This window comes from Vidua chalybeata, chromosome 5, assembly GCF_026979565.1.
Source record: "Vidua chalybeata isolate OUT-0048 chromosome 5, bVidCha1 merged haplotype, whole genome shotgun sequence".
NCBI classification, from domain to species: domain Eukaryota; kingdom Metazoa; phylum Chordata; class Aves; order Passeriformes; family Viduidae; genus Vidua; species Vidua chalybeata.
This window is the reverse complement of record NC_071534.1, coordinates 43,331,783-43,349,655: the sequence shown is the minus strand read 5'-3', so window position 1 is coordinate 43,349,655 and position 17,873 is coordinate 43,331,783. Positions and strand designations below refer to the sequence as shown.

At 37.3% G+C, this 17,873-nt stretch overlaps 1 protein-coding gene across 4 annotated transcripts in view; it reads left to right on the top strand.

The window, feature by feature from the left end:
* Positions 1-17,873, top strand: part of TMEM117 (transmembrane protein 117) — a 190,704-nt gene that overhangs the window by 36,244 nt on the left and 136,587 nt on the right. For all 4 annotated transcript variants that reach the window (XM_053944122.1, XM_053944123.1, XM_053944124.1 and 1 more), the window contains exon 3: positions 1,188-1,320. In XM_053944122.1, the coding sequence (XP_053800097.1) occupies positions 1,188-1,320 (133 nt within the window). The remainder of the gene's footprint in view (positions 1-1,187; positions 1,321-17,873) is intronic.

The window sequence follows — 17,873 nt, the reverse complement described above, 5'->3', positions numbered from 1 at the left end:
TTCAGCCCATAGCCCATGTCTGCTCCAGATCCTCAAGTCTTCCTCCCCCAAACCTGCATCTCCATCTTCAGCAGCAAATACCAGCTTTGGAATCTTCCTGTCCACCTGAATGAGCATTTCAAATTTTTTGTTATTTTCTCCCACGTTATAGATTCCCTCTGTTTCCAGCCCTAATCAATGCTAAATGTGGACTTGGTAGTTCAACAACCAGCTGAGAGAAATTGCCTCCATCCCAGACCATTTCACATCTCAGTCTGCTATATCACTTCTCTAGACACTTCCTGTCCAGCCCCTCATATTAGTTCTGTTCTGCCTGTTTTCACACCTTCTAGCACCAGATTGCACTGTCTTCTTGTTAGATGCTGTCCTTCACCTTGCTGCTTGAATTATCCCTTGTCTTCCTTTACCCCCTCTTAGCTTCTGCTGTGGCACTCTCAGCCTTGCAAAAGCAAATTCCCATCTCTTGTGCTAGTGAGGTTTTCAATACTCTAAACACTTCTCTAAAGGCAGAGATGACAGAGAAGAAAAGCTAGCCCGGGAAAAATATGTTTGTGGCAAAAATATCATAGAAGTTTCACCTAACACCAGTGGTGAGAGTAAGGAGAGCTTCTTTTCAAGTGGCAAGACACACCAGTATTCTTTGAAAAAAGGTATTCTTTGCAGAATAGAGTATAATAACATATTATATTATTAAAGTGATTAGGTCTAAGAAAAACATACAGTACAAGATTCTACACAGACTCATAATTTGATTACCAAATTAAATTAGGGAAGCAAATATTTGTTAGTGGACATACCTAAAGTACTTAGTCTTAGACATGAAAAGCTGTCTTGGACATGAAAAAGGAAACTTATGTATGAATCAGTAACCTTTTTTAGCACTTGAAATGCATTGTTATGGCCTGTGATCATTCTCACCATCTTTTAAAAATACTGCTATTAATAAGTTACTGTTGCATTATTTTCCCCCCCTCTGCATTGCAAGTAATTTATAATTTTATAGCAATAATATCTGTTCATGCTGAACTACAGAAGGGTAGTTCGTCTGCATGATGCGACATCCTCCTCACACACAGTAAAATAATTAGCCATAGGAAGAAATACAGTTTAGTAGTTTATTTCGGTTTTATTATGATGTAAAATATTATGTGTATTTACTGACTGATTAAATAATTTTTGTACCGTAGGTCAGTTGCTCCGTCTGAAAATGTTTCGAGAGGACCATGGGTCTTGGATGACGATGTTCTTCAGTACCATCCTCTTCCTCTTCATATTTTCTCACATTTATAACCTGTTCCTCATTATGGCAGGGAATATGAGGTAGGTTCCAGATTTTATTTTTGTCTCTTTTGCTCTAGAATATACTTTACTGTAAACTTTTTTATTGCTCTCTCTGAATTTAGGTAGAATAGTAATTTAATTGGCTAATGAACCCAGATGATAAAGTTATTAGTTATAAAAAATGGAATCCTAGACTAATGTTAGCAAATGTGAAATCATGGTAGTAATGAATATTATATCTTTTTTTTTTCTTTAAATTATAACTAAACAAATTTGATTAGAAGTTAGGGCTGAGTGGTTTACAAGATTAAGCATTACTATTGTGCCTGGGGAGGAAGTTCAGAGTTAAAAGTAATTGAAACAGCTAAATTTGAGGAAGCTCATGGATATTAAATAGGAGTACAGGTTTTTTTTTTGTTATGTACAACAATATTTGCTGATCCAGTTTGTTTAGAATATCCTTAATTTTTTTTTTCCATGAAGTGCTCTGACAGAGCAAAATTGTGTTTAGCTGAGGGATGAACAGCCATCTATTATATATGGATTTATTTTAAATGGACCTGTTTATATTAATTTTCTGTCTAAAACCTTGCTTTCTCCTATTATCTCAAAATTAACACCGCTTTCATGTGTTGATTTTCCTGAGAAAACCTATATTATTAGTCATCTAATATGTACAAAATCAGTTCATTGGACAAAAAAAACCCCACAGCAATATTGTTTATGAAAGGCAAGATAGCATCGAGGGACTTCCCAGCAAGGAATAAGAAATCCAAAGTATTTATGAATCGAAGAACAATGCAAATAAATTCCTTGTTCCTAGCAGAATATCAGAGCCATACCAACAGAATGATGATGAGTTATTTAATGGGCTGGTGGTGTGGTGTGTTACAGATCTTACGCATGTCAACAAAAATGTGCAGTGTTCAAAGTCCTGTAAATAAAGTGACATAAAGCAAAAGGTGAGTAGGAGGCAGACTGCCTGTCACTGAATGAGCATAAGCACAGACCAGCTGGGATAATCATGAGGTTGTGACATGAAAACTAAATGTATTGGTTTGAGGCAGGCAGGTAAAGCAGCAGAGTCATCGACTGTTTTGTGATCACAGTAATGACGCGGTAAATATGAATACTCAATAACAGGTGGGCTAATTAGGATGGGGAGGCTGGGAGCATTGCAGGTTTCTGGCTTCCCTATTTACGTAGTCATACTATTATTGGTATCATGTTAAGATTTATATTTGGTCTTTCTAATGGTCCATAGACTAAAACCAGCTAGCTGTTAGCAAAGCATTAAGAGTCTTGAAAGCCTGACTCATGTCTGGAAATCAGATTTCATTTGTCCGTCCACATTCCTGCTTCCTGTATCTGTTACAAGCTTCCATGAGCTGCACTGAAGAGATTGTGTGGCCATCAGCATTCACGTCCATGGAAATAGGCACAGCCTAGTACTAAAACAGCTGTGTCAGACAATATGCCCTCTTGCTTTCTGTGGGGTGATGCCTCTCCTTTCCTGGAGCTTATGCCCCAGCTCTGGATGTGTTGTGATTCTTTTGGGAGGTTCACAATAATGTGCTTATGGAATTGCATAGCTTTTTTTAAAGTGGGTTGAGGGCTCATTACAGACACGTTGGCTCTCCATTCCAGCAAGAAAGCATACAGAACAAGCAGTTTCAGTCTCAAACAACAGAACTTAAATCATCAGTAAAACAGAGCTCTTGGATCAGTCCTCTCAAAGTGGGGTAGAAAAATGTGTAGTACTTTTGAAAAGAGGGTTTCTACAACAAACATCATCAAAGCCAGCTGCTCCATGATGAAGTTGCCCTGATGAAGTGTTTCAAGGAGTGCATTATTTTTTCCTGAGTAAATGTAATCCTTATGAAAGCTATTTGCTTCATGGTTTGTACTTCTGTGCAAAAGACCAGCTCTGTCTATATCTTTTACCACAGTGCCTTGCTGAAATGATTGTCACCAGAGAGACTGGTTTCCAGGATGAAGGTCAGAGTTTGCCTGCATGAAGGTTATGGTGTTTGTGGAGAGAAACTGACCTTTGAGCCTGTGGGCGCCTAGGAAACACAGGCATCCCAGATTACACATCGTTCAATACAAGGGCTATGAAAGCCTTCCTGTCTACAAGACTAAGTGAAAAACATTCTTTTTTCTGCTTTTTTTTTTTGTGTGTGTGTGGGTTTTTTTTTTGTTTGGTTGGTGGTTTTTTTTTTTTTTTTTTTTTTTTTTTTTTTTTTTTTTTTTTTGTTTTTTTTTTTGTTTTTTTTTTTTGTGTTTTCTCCTTGCAATGTCTCTGGATCACTTTCCCTGGGTGCTGGCACCAGAGGGATTCTGACAAGTTTCTTTATGTCAGATCAGATGTTTGGTCTCATCAATGAAAATCCCTTTCTGGCATACAAGTAGGAAAGTCATACATCTTGCATTATGCCAGCATGGATGACTACAGCAAAAGCCCTTTTGAGGGCTAGAGAAACCTGTGATTGAAAGCTCTTTCATATAACCATATCTAAAAAAGGTACATTTTACAGTTGCCAAAATTTGGGGTTTTTTTAAAAAGTATTTTTTAAAGACACTTCACATGTGTCTTAGTGCATCAAACCTAAAAAAGTGTGAATATATCCCTTAAAAAATGTAGCAGGAGGGACTTGAATTTTCAGGGAAGAGCACAAGCTGAATATTGTGTTAATTTCTGGGCCCTTCACTACAAGAAAGACATTGAGGTGCTGGAGCATGGCCAGAGCAGGGCAATGAGGCTGGTGAAGGGTCTAGAGAGCAAGTCATAAAAGAAGTGGCTCAGGTTTCTGGGGTTGTTTAGCATGGAAAAAAAAAGGAGACTTAGGGGAGACCCTGTCACCATCTACAATGACCTGAAAGGAAGCTGTAGCAAGGTGGGGTCCATCTCATCTCCCAGGATGAGAAGGAATGGCCTCAAATTTTGCCAGGGTGGTGTGTATTGGATATTAGGAAAAAATACTTCACAGAAAGGGTCGTTGAGCATTGGAACAGACAGTCTTTGGAAGTGTTCTAAAGACGTGTGGCTCTTGGGGATATGTTTTAGTGGTAAATACACTGGTTCTCAGTAAACAGTTGGATTTGATGACCATAGAGGTCTTTTCCAATGTTAACGATTCTATAATTATATGAACAAGTTGCTGGTATTTGAATTACATTGTACAGCTGTCTGCTGGGTGTAAGTATGACTATTTGAAATAAAAAATTTGTGACTGATTGGAATGTGTCTTTTTAAATTTAAAGTCGCTATCTTTTTTTTTCAATGATGTTTCCTTTTAGGTACTTCACAGTGTAGGGCTCTGATCCACTATGCATAAGGTCACTGTTCTTGTAGTCAGAACTGAATATCTGGTGACTATATCTGTTGTCAAAATACCATTGAATACTTTTTTTAAAAAAGTGAGGGACTTGGGTGTTCATTTATTATGCAAGGTCATTTAGATTCTTGAAATTAAGCAGTGATTTTGAGCTGTGTAACAGATGAGCAACATGGCTTATTTATAAAAAGCTGTATTTGAGACATAAATGAAAGGAGGAAACGTTTCTTTTTCTGCATCAAAAAGTGTCTTGCGGCAAGGCCACGTGGTGGCAGCAAAGGGCACAGTTTAGGAAGCTAAATCCCTTGAAAGTGTACGGGGATCCTCGCTATCAAACTTTTTTCCTGGGTTTTTCTGTGCCACAAGCAAATTCAGAGCCCTTTGTTTATTATTTCTTTCTTTAAAGGAATGTCAGGTCTGGAAATGTCCAGGGACTGTCCCGTATTTTTGTCATTTACATGTGACTTCTGTACCCTTGACATACTGAGGTATTCCAAGTCTGTACCTACTCACATTGAAGTTGTCCCAGCTGCATTGCTTTAGGTAGAGAATATATCACCAAAAGGAAACCCATTTTCTCCTTTGGGAGCCTGCATCAGTAAATAATGCTTTGATGTTTAACATTACAATACAGTGATGTACTTTTCATATGACGTCCAAAAATCAAAGCTGTGGCTGCTTGTGTCACAAATGTTAGCTGTCTTGTCCTAGATGAAGAGATTCTCAATTGTCCAAAGGATGCTCAGGTGCATCATTATTCAACACTGTAAAGTGTCATTGAAATAACAGACACAAACCCATTTTCTCTTTAGCTGCAAATTGTCACATCACTGTAGCAATAATACAAATTGTTGGGATTATCTTCTTTGACTGTTGCATGTGTCAGGAGAGGGTTTGGTGTGAATTTATTACCTGTGCTGAAAAGATTTTGGTTATTCTTATTAAGCACGAGGAGAGAGCACATATTTTTGGGGGTAGTTTTATCTTCTCTTACTGCTCATTTCTTTTGCAGAAAAAGTGTGAAATTTCAATACATTTTAAATTACTTGCAGAAATTCCTTAGGAATAACAGCGCAACTTTAATTAATTGTAGTTAGAGTGATTTAGTGGATTTGGACCCAATTACAATCTGCAGCTGACAAATGCCTGTACAGAGGGCTTGCATTTTGTTTGACAAGCTGAAACAAGAAAACAGCTATTTATATGTTTAAAAGCCACAATAATAGCTTTCTATTAAATACTTTACCCTTATCCAAATTAGTTACTAGTCCTTTTCGTTTTTCCCTAAGATACAGATTATTGTGTCCCTGGAAATGTGTATTTACTCCAAGCTTTAAAGCTATGTTGTTCAGGATTCTGTGCTTTAGTTTGTTTGATTGCTCATTAGACTCAAGGATTAGTCATCATTAGCATAATTCTAGAAGAAAATTTAGGGACAACAAAGATTTGGTCTGTTTTCTAACCATCGTTACTATTCTACAGAACTGTGAGGTCCACAGTGGATCTATATTAGGCCTCCAGTATACTTTCACAGCTGTGTCTACCTGGCCATATGTTTTGTGGGCTTTATGTTGATGTGTATATTTGTGTATCCTCTGATCCTGATATATCCTGATGTGTATATTTGTGTATCCTCTGTGCATATTTGGTGTAGCTGCGTATTCATACCATAGTCATGCTTAATATTTGGCAAAGATTACAGTGTTATACTGTGAGCTTCAGAACGTTCAAGCTTTTGTGAACTACTGGGAGAAAAGGTCCCAAATCTGTAAGGTCTCTGTGCTCTTCTGAGACACTAATCCTTTGCCATCATTCTTTCTCAAAATGTACATGGAAAACAGGAACTCCCTTAGAATATTTGTAGCTTCTAAACAGCAAAAACTGTGACAGGTTTAAATTGTCTAAAAGTATATAGAGGCAGAAAGTTTATTATTTCTTACTGTATTATGGTTATACAAATTATGGATGTAAAATATTGCTCTAAGAATGCAGTCTGTAAGAGGTTTACAAGTTAGCCTTTTTATTGCAGATTGTCCTCCCAGCTGGGATCATAAGACACAGGTGTCTAGTGAGATCACAGCAGCAATAGAAACTGTATTTTCCAAGTCACTGTGATTGGAAAGTGTCTTGAGCCAGGTACTTGAAAATCAAAGTAATTGAAAATTGAAAGCTAGTTCATGGTGTTTCAACCTAGCTAAACTTACTCCCACCTGGTAAAAAAGTACTTCTCCATGTGCTAAATCTGCCATATTGCTTCTGTCTTCTGTGAATTAGACTTCATCAAACTTTTCCTTCTTCTAAGCCAGGAAATGACAAAGAATAGAAAATGCTTCATTTAATGCTTGTAATTACAAGATGATGATTCTGAAAACCCAAACCTTTTAACGACCAAGAAACTCATTCCCCAAACCACACTCACTGCAGAGAAAGGGCAAAGGAGGTCTTGCACATCACAAAACAGTTGGCATAGAATCATCATAGATCTCAGGGAGGATGGTGTCCCAGGACACCAAAGAGCTCTCTGATCCATAGAGCTGTCCCAGGACAACCTGCTGGTTGTTGGTATCAAAGGCTGCCAAAACTCCTGTGGCATAATTGGCTCTCTCGTAATGCAGGTCAGTCAGGGTGAGAACAATGTTAATCACTTGGATAGAATGACTGAAATTAATAGGAATTTGTGGAGAACACCAAACAGTGAGAGAAAAAAAAAAAATCAATGCCAAATTATTTTCCTGTAAACTCTTTTAGATAGCTTACAGGCAAAGGCCAAACCACAGAATCTCAAGTGACACATACCCGTTTTGGAAGGAGTTCTTTGTCAAAATACAAGCAGAAGACACAGCTTGGGAGTAAAGTACTTGTCATATGGGCTGACTGAATTAGTTTCAGGTACTTGTTTAGGTGAGAATTATAGTTGTAGCACTGTTGTAAACCCCTTTCCTCTAAGAGCTTTCTTCCTATTGCTCAAAATCAATGACTCTGGTTCCAAGAAGGTTGTCACTGATAAGAGATGCCAGAGGGAAGAACTGCAAGTGCTGAGCACAGCCAGACCTGTTAGCTATGAGCAGCAAGTACAAAGGATGCTGGAGGCTGCCATGGGAGAAGCATTGGAGAGACAAAGGCATGTCCAGCGCCAGAGGGGTCTTGCTCAAACCCAAGACAGAGGGACAAGTAGCCCTGTGGCTGTGTCCTAGCTGTCCTGTGGTGTTGCCATGGTGAGACTGATGTGGTTGTGGGAATGTCTTAGGGCTTTATAGACTGATTCCTCTTTCCTCCTTTCAAATAAATATCCTTTCCAGTGCCAGGGATAAATGACTAGGGAAATTGATCACAGCCCGGTGCTGTTAAACCTTATGCAAAAGTTAATTGATGGCACTATTACGAATTTTCTTATTTCATACCCCTCTGTATTGAACTGACGTGTAGACATTGAGAGTGTTTTCCCTTAACCACACTAACCTTGCTGCTGTGGCATTGTCCAGTAGGTTTATGTGAAAATGCTCTGCTCCAGCAGCTCTTTTCCCATTTCAGGAACTATAGCATTGCTGCTCTGTTCGTTTCTCATTTTCTTTGCCCATGACACACATGAGTTGGGTCCCCTGAAGACTGAAAAATACTTTTCTCTAACCCATATTATTGAGTTCCAAAGAGAAAAACAGTCTGGGGAACAAGTTAGTGGGTTGCCCTGCATTTGCAGCTCATGAGGTGGGGCCACATGTCTGTGGGTAATATCTCTGTGTAGAAGGTCCAAAGACACCTCCTGAGGCCTGTTAGGGAATAGACCTTTTGGAATGGTCCAAGTAAAGCATAGTTTATTCTTGTATAGGATGTCATGTCTTTAGGTCATCTCACCTTGAACTAGAAAATCTGTAAAACTGCAATCTGCACTTCTAAGAGGTTTTTTCTTTGCCAGAGAAAACTAAAATTGAGGTTTTTCTTCTGAGAGGACCTACTGCCAATTTCCATTAGCTGAGGAGATGGTCCATTAATGTATTGTTTGCTTTTAGCTTATGGAGGACATTGAGATAAACAGTGTTTTAAAAATAGAAATTTAATAATGAAAACTTTCATAAAAATCAGTTTTTAAAGAAGACTTCTTGACACTTTTTATCCTTCATCATTTTGGCTGAAAACCCTGAAGATACCAAGCACCTGGAATAGAAAATTGTGTAGCCCAGCTGCCACCCTAGTGAGACATTTGCTTGCTCTAGGTGCTGCTGCTGTATTCTCTTTTTTGTCACCAGAGCAGAACTGGGGAGAAGAGCCCACCTGTCCCCAGCATGCCTGCCAGCAGCGAGGTAGGTGGTAGCAGCAGATGGGGAGGCAGCCTGTTTCCCAGCCCTGTTAGGCTGATGGAGGGGAGGCTGCAGTTGTGATCAAAGCTGCTGAGCATGAAAGCCATGGCAGAGAAGAGAAAGAAATTGGAAAGTGCAGAAATAAATTCTGCAGGCATTTGGTCTCCCCTGGCAGCAGTGGCAGCAGCTGATGCAATTCAGACAGATTTGGCCCACGTGGTGCTTTCAGCTCCCATGGGTAACACAGGATGATGGGCTCTGCCCTTCTGACAGTCCTGGGTACATCAACTGCCTTGTGTTTGGAGGTGACTGTTTGTGTGAATTAAATTGAGCATTTGAGCTAATTCTTGCCAGATTATGGCCCTAATGCTAGAAGTTAACCTGCTTTTGCTAGAGAGGGCAATTTGAAGTTTCTGTTTTCTTCACTGTTTAGTAGTACAAGGGATAGTGGAAGAAAATAGAAAAATAGGTTTATTTTCTGAGAAAATTGACTTGAGCTTATTTAAAACGTTTAAGATTGCAGTCTCTCCCAAAAATACATGCATTTGTATGACATATTTTATTGTCATCTTGAAAAATCACTGCACAGACATTTTTATAGAAATGTCTGAATTTAGCAAGTGATAATGCATGTCTCACTATTGCTTTATCTGATGGTGAAACCATCAATCACCCTAAAAACACAACTGTAACAAAAATAAGTAGTCAATTTAAAAAAGATTTACCTGCACTTTTCAGCAATTGCCTGTTTTCTAGGTCTTCTTAAAGAGAATCTCTGAGTGTGCTGTAAATGAAACAGTGCTTTAGTGATTAACCTGCATGGTTAATGCAGCTTTTTTAAAACAGGATATCACTTTTAGGTGACACCTCTTCATTAATATGTTCATATCTCTACAAATCAGCAGGCTAAGAAATCTGTTTGTACATAAGAAGTTATAAATGTTTGATGCCAATTAAAAATGGAGTACCTTTTTCCAAACTAGAAAATACGGAGTTTTTTTATTACAGTCTTCTGGGTTGTTTTTTTTTTTTCACCCAGGCTTATGAATTCTAATTCTGTTTGTAAAAGGGAAGCTATGAACAGTTTTTGAGTTTCTAGAAAACCTTCAGGTATATTCCAGTGGGAAAAAAAAAGGTTAAAAATATCCAAGTGTTTTAATCGCCATGAATGACATGGACAGATTGGAAATAGTTACCAGATAGTAAAGGGCACAAATTAAGGTATCTCATTCCTGCTACTTGTATTATTTTATCTGAAACTTACCTAAGTTAATCTAAAATGAAACTAGCATTTTCACTATGGAATTGGACTTGAATCCTTAGTCTTCTCTTAGCAATACTCGTAGTATGGAGAAACCTTCATACTCGGCCCCCAATAGGAAAAAAGATAGTAAATTTGTGGAGGGAGGAGAAATTGTCAGATTTGATAAAGAAATTTTAATCTACAAAAGTACTCAGGACCTTAAAGGCATTCTTGCTTTATTTATTTTTTCTGGTTGATTACTCAGATTGCTGTTTTTTTCTCTCTGTGAGTCTTTGTGCCAAATCTTGAGTTCTTTAGTCAGAATATGCACTAGATGATCCAGGATTTTTTTGCTTGCTAGTAGCTGCAGCCCTACCAGAAGCTTTTTTTTTTTTTTTTTTTTTTTTGGCATGTTAACAAGAAACAGTCTTGGAATGTCTTGGAATGTGTAATGCTGTTTTTCACAGCATTACACATTTTAAGCATTTCCCTACTACACTTATCTATAGGTTTTGAAGTAAATAGGTTTATTTGCTGTGTAGTAACAGTGTACAAAGTTTTGAGGCAGGAATTACTCTCATTCTTTTTTTTTTTTTGTGCCAGAACTGCTTATTCTGTAGTTTCAGCACCCAAAGGAACTTCACATTCAAATAAGTAGCCAAAGCACCAGTCACAGCAAAATGAAGCAGAGATTTTCAATAAAACATTGAATACTTACTGTAAAAAAGTTAACAAGCAGTCTAAAATTCAAGAATTCAAAAATAATTTTGAATAATTTACAGATAACGACTTATGGTAGTACCAGATGGCAGAAAAAATTGTTAAATTAAAGAGATTTTTTATAATTAATGTGCCAAAAGCTTTCTCCATGTTATCATTCTTCAATTAAATTTAGCGTTAAAGCTTTAAAATTAGTGTGAAAGTTTCAGTATTATTTAGACAAAATGCAGTTACATCCATTTTTGTCCATTCTGTAGTAATATTCTGTGAAAGAAGGAATGGGCAATATATTTTAGTATGTGTTTGTTTGTGAATTGGTAGTTGTGTATATATATATATATATGTAGATTCAGGAGAATTGTGATATATTGCTGTTTCTGAAAAAAATGAAAAGATACTCTTTTAATTCTATAGGCATATTATTTTCCTTAAATTCATTACTGGCTGTAGTTATTTAAAGAATTTTTCTCCTTTTTTAAATTATGTAAAACTTTTAATGCAATTCACCATTTTAGGAACAAAAGAACTTAAAAATAGCTTAGTGCAAGAATTCTCAATTTGCATGCTGAAGTGTTACTTATATAGGCATGCAAAAAAGTTAATGTAACTTAGGATACGAACATTTTCTAATCCAAAATTCTCCATGCAACGATTTCTTACAGAAAATCTCTAAGTATAGGTTAGAAATGTTTTGCCACTTACCAATGCTCACCTAGGAAAACATAGGATAGGAATTTATTTTTAGAGACATTTTTACTGTAAGAGAATCAGCATGACTGTGATGGAGAGCACTGCTGGTTGTAAAAATTATAATGAAACATTGAAAATGACAAAGTTAGAACCTATCTCAATGGAATCAACCTGTAAAATAAATTGTGATAAAATGACTTTCAGTGACACATACTCTGAAAAGTAGAGTCAAGATGCACAATAGGTTCTGCTTCTTTCAGGTGACCCACTGTAATACCTCAAGTCTATCTAACACATAATGGTAACTGAGAACATAAATTGGTGCTAGGTAACAGCAGCATGTGACATATACAATTAGTCCTACAGAGATGAATAAATGAGAATAGACTCAAAAAAATCTTTTTCTAGCCTTAAATTGCTTGTGAGGCTAAGAAAGGGCATATTCCTTTAGTACTCTGCAGTAGCAGGAGGATGACACCTTGCTCTGTATGAAGTACAGTGAGGTTTTTGTTTTTGTCCTAAAGGAGTGAAGGCTGGTCCTGTGTGCACTCCCTGGACCCCCTGGGTGACAAGTCCACCCTGGAGCAGTCTGACAGCAGAGGCAGAAACCTGCAGTTGTGACTGTGACACCAGCTATGAGTGTGCTGTGCTTCCTGGGCTTAGTACTTGAGGCTTGTAAAACTGGCTTGGGACTAAGCAAAAACAACAAAGAAATGCCAGATTAGAGACTTCTGAAACATATCACAAAAGCCTGGAATTTTCCAGGACTGAAAATACTCTTCTTAACCTCTGGTCTTATGTAGCATCATGTAGCACTTGGGGTCACAAAGATATTTTCTAGTCTTTTTCAGGATGGTTTTCTCACAATATTTACCTACTAGAAGCATTCCACACTGAAACGATTTCCATATATGCATAAATAAGGTGAATGGAATCAGGATAGGAAAAATGAAGAGAAAAACCCCTGCCAGTATGGGGACACCAAAATTTTATAAGCTGGAGCATAACATCATCACAAGCCATCCACCTGTGATCAGTTCTTGTGACTCAGAAGCATGGATCTTTTTAGATATTTCAGTTTTGGACTTTTTCAACTAAGAACTGAAAGGATCTGTAGAGTAAATGCTCAGTTCTCATATTGGTAGGCTTGAGGAAAACCTTGTTTTTAATCTATTGCTGAAAGCATCTATGTCCAGGAGACAGGGCTTACCCCAGAGTATTTCCACACAGTGGATGTTATGATTCAGGTTCTCAGTTTTGTTTTGCCTTATTTTGCAGCTCCATAAATGCAACATAAGCATTATATGAGCAGAGTGCACACAGTGTCAGAGATATGTCTTGAATTCTGTAGCTCTGAACATTGCAAAGAATTGAATGTTCTCATCTGGTATTACTAGTTCCAGCTGTTTTTCATTTAAAATGAGAACAGAATGAAAATGGCTATTAAAAAAAAATGTTTACCACACAGTTATTCTCAGGATTTATACATTGAAATTTCAGTAGGCTGGGGTAGAAATTTGAAATGTTTTTAGGACCTCTGTTATGCGTAACCTAAGTTTTCTAATTTCACCCCTTCTTTCTTTCCTGGAAAAAGAAAGCCAAGGAAGGAACTTTGCTGTGTCAGACTTCAGGATTACTGAGGGACTGGGAGCACACTGCTGAAGATGATTCATTTTGGGAGTGGGGTGGGTGGGTCATCATGATAAGGAAAACTGGTTAGATGGAGCACAGTTGGCAATACCTATACCTCTCTAAATGGTGGTTCATGCAGAGATTTTTTGCTTCCATGAAAATTACACTGAAATTGTAAAATAAGAATTAAGACAGCTAGAGGGCACTGTGGCTAAACATTTGTAATCTGCTGTTTAACAAGACCTGATTTATTTGCCAGACATAAACTGTAAATTAAAATTAACAATAGCTTTAAAGTCACCCCTCATGTCTTTTGTCATATGTAGAATGCAACAAAAGTACTGTAAAAATGCTGTTTCTGTCTTTCATTCAATGAGCTTTTGAATGAAGAGACAAAAATATACAGAACTGAGTATTATTGAAGTCCCACAAAAGAATATATTGACTATAAACTGTATGATTATTTACGGTACTGTCTGCACATATTCAGATGATGAAATCTTCTATCCATTACTCACATTTCTCTAATTAATAAATAATTTTTAAGGAAGTTGGTATCCATATGTTATACTAAAATATTTATCTGAATAAGTGACAGGTGAGATATTGCTATATATGTCAGAAGTTGCTTCCTTGAGGAGGAATTCAGTGCAGTACATAAAATACTGCTTTCTGAGTTTGTTTGGTCATCAGTCTGAATGTTTGGGAAACTAAGTAAAACAGTAATAACTTTCTGTAACCTGCTCAGTTCCCTCAGAACTAGCAATATTTCAGCTGTGAGATGTATCACTTGGAAATCTTAACAAAGAAAACTTCCAGACTTTGACTTACTGAGAATGGCAACTTCTGAACACACAAGGTTGGATTTAGAGTAAGATTCTGTTGTATTGATTTCTTTGAAGAATGTCTTAGCTCTCCTGTGACCTCATTTAAACCAGTAGAACAAACTACTGTGAATTGGTTCTCATGTGAGTGAAGTACACCAAGCCTGTCCATAGCTAAACTGCTATGAATTAATCATTCAGGTGCCAGATAATCCACTCTGAATCACAGGGTAATCTCTGCTGCATAAGTGGTACATGCACAGCTAATGAAGAAAATACACAATCTTTACAAAATATGTTTATAAATGTATACATAAAAGTGTATTGAGACATGTAAGGCTTTGATGAAATTTAAAGTTAGTGATTCAGAGCACTAGCTTTTGCTTTCTGGATCAAAATGTTGAAAATCAAAGGATGTATAACATTATTTTTCACAGTTCCAGGGTTCTTGGCATAAAACTTCATCAGGATGCAAAATGGCTATGTATAGGGTTCATTAATGCAAAGTTTACATCTGATATGTCTGAATGTTTTTATCTACATAAATCACATACCAGTTAACTGCTGTTATTTAATTGCACCATCTATTTGATGGAATCATTTATTAATCCCACCTAATTGGGTGTGTGCTGGTAACTATTATCAGTTGTGCAGTTCAGCTGGGATTAGTTTCATGCTGGGTGTTGCAGCTGCACCATGACTCAACTCCTCTCTTTTGTCTCTGTTTTATTCAGGGAGATGACAGTATAGGTAACAGCTGAGCCAGTTATTGGTCTTTGGTTTATTGGCGACTTGAATGCATGCTCAAGGAAAAGATAAAGTGATTTCTGTCCTAAGGGAGTATTTTTTTTCCTTTTCAGGCTGCTTATGGTTGAGTCTATTCCTGATTTTTGGACTTGTTTTTTCCAGTGTCATTGAAAAATGTGTGTCTGCACTTTACAGCATCACTAAGTATATCCTGTAGAACATTTGAATTTCCAGTAGGCTTGCAAACATTAAATATTGATATTGAATTTCTGTCACCCTACCAATAGTTATTCTGCTTCTCTGACTTTCTCTAGTGCAGAAAGTATGCTTTAAAAATGTTAATTGGAACTCACTGTGCTGACTTAAATAAATGGTTGCACTAGAGTGTATTATTAAATTCATGATTTTTAAGATCTTATACCATATTAACTGTCAGTAGTTTTAATTGAAGCTGATTCTTATCAGTTTGGTTGTTCTTTACTTCCAATGAGAAAATTATATAATATACCACGAAAAAGAAATGAATGTTTATTGAGGCAGGTATGAAAAAATCAGATTGACTTGCTCAAATCCTTAGATTACAGGGAAACTACCCTGGTAATTGATGAGAAGATAATTGATGCCTCTCATTAAAATTCAGAGTCTTAAGGTAAAAGTTAACTCTCTATATTAATGCTTTGTCAATTCTAAGCTATGTTTGAGGCAATTTAACATACAATGGATTGATTTTCTGTCTTGTACCTTCCTCTGTCCAACAGGAAACTTGTTTGGCTCCCCTCTGTCTTGTGCTATAAAGATCAAAACAAGACTAACTCAGGGATTCAGTACAGTGCATGTTTTAAACAAAAGTCTTCCTAGCAGTTTATTCTGGAAAACACATATTTCATAAGTGTAATTTTGTATAATCCCAGAAGTCTACAAAGAATTGGTTTGCCTTTATTATTTAGGAAAACTCATGTGAACCAGGAGAGTATTGCTCTGCAGCTATTTTTTGTGACTACTTAAACTATGATTTCATGTATGTGTAATGAAACCTGAAAATTGCTTTTATTCTGATTGTCTGATAATCTTTTAACCTAGCAAGCAGTTTTCATCTCTGTAATAATGCTGTGTCATTACTGACGTTGTACTTTACATCTAGCTTCTCTTGCACCTGTTCTTTCCTTGTTTATGCATCATAGTCAAATAGATAGTCTGAAAGGCAGGATGGATCCAAGTCTGATTTACACTGATAAAAGTCTTTCCCAGGTAAATGAAGACACACAGAGATTGATTTTCAGGTTGTATTTTTAATAATAAAATGTTAGAAGAGAATAGTGTGTATCCAGTTTCCTGTCTTGTGTGTAGGTGGCATTTATGTGGGTATGAGTGTCCAGTCACAGAGTTCTCCCTACCCTGCAGCCACCGACTGAGGTGAAAGCCCTCCCTTCACCCACTCCTAGAAGCAAGCCTGCTTCTCAGTCCACTGAGCTTTGTCTGTGAAGATGTTATTTATCCCTTATCCAGTCCAACTGCCTGTATATTGGGGGCTATTAGATATCACCTTATTGTGAATATTAATGAGTTTGGCAGAGCTCAAACATCCTCCACCAGAGCCTGTCCTCTGTTGATAACACACACCAGGACTGAAAGATATACTGAAAAAGAAGGTGTTTGGGGCACCTGACACCCTCAGTGTTTTGGTTGCTTCCATCAGTGCTCATCAAACAGTTGATGAATACTGGGATATAACTTGCACTGCTCAACTTCATTCATTTCTTTTGTTTTTTTTTTTAAGGCCAAAAGGGCTTCTTGTTTAAACCTCTACTGATGTCTGTAGCAAAAGTGCCTTTGTTTTGAAGGAGAATGAGTGTCATCTGTGTCCTGCTGTGTACATTGCATGGCATGAGCTGCTCCTGGAGCTACAGGAAAGAGTTGGAAGATAGGAGAATAATGAAACTTGTAGGCTCCATAGGTGAATGCCTTAGAGGCAGAGCAGAGTAGTTGGCTTCCTGTAACTTGCTTTAATATATGATAAATACTGAAATTAGTTCAAGTAAAACGCCTTCAGTGCCCAGCAGCTGACTGTGTTGCAAGAGCACGGGAAGGAGATAGCAGTAAGATTTGTGTAGGAGGGGCACAAAGCTCAGGGAGGATGTTTGAATCCCCTACACTGGCACTCCCCATGCCAGTAAAGAAATTCAGAGGTAGTAGTCAGTTTTGAATTTAACGTACTCCTGTTCGATAGGGTTTTTTTTCACACAGAATTGTGTTTCCTTCATCCGTGAGTTTCTCACAGTGTTTACTAAGGCCTTTTGAAGCTGTTTACAGTTATGGGCAATTATCTTGTTCCCTACTACAGGCATTTATTGTTCAATAGGAGCTGTTTCTTTGTTTTGCTTATTTTTCCTCCCTGGTTTGCTGTATACAATACTTCTTTTTTTTTTTTTTTTTTTTTTTTTTTTTCTCTGACTGCTGCATTATAATAAATAAAAGTGGCCTAAACAACTAAGCTCATTAAAAATCCAGTAATCTGACAGGCTCCAGATAGTTCTAAAATGAAAAGATATTATTTGGAGTGTCTTAAAGAGGTCTGTGTTGATGTTTGCTTTGCTTGATATCTGGAGATGTGTACTGGAAAAGAGCAGAATGGCAAAGGATTTGATGGTCCCAAGTTTTTCAGTGTAGCAAAAATGAAAGCTCACTGCAGAGACTCAGAAGGATTTCACAATACTAAGTTAGTAGATGGCAGGTGACAAGCTATTCCCTCTCAGGACACAGGGCTCGGAGCTAATATAGGCGGTTGTATAAAAACTGTCAGTGCAAAGGCGAGCAGAAGGCAAGGAAGAGAATGTGAAGAATTACTAGAAAAAGAGCAGAGAAATAGGAATTGCATTTAGAACAAAACATAAATTATTGGCCAGCTCCTCATATCGCTCCTGCATCTTGAATAATATACATGGTTCTGCTGCCCCTTCAGAACAAAGAGTGGACTATTGTACAAAGAGCTCAAGAATGCATGAAGAAGTGCAGCAAGGATGTCAAAGGAACACCTTCTATATTACAAGCTATGAAGTAGACTAAAGTCTATGAAAAGGTCTATAAATTCATGGATGGCACAGAG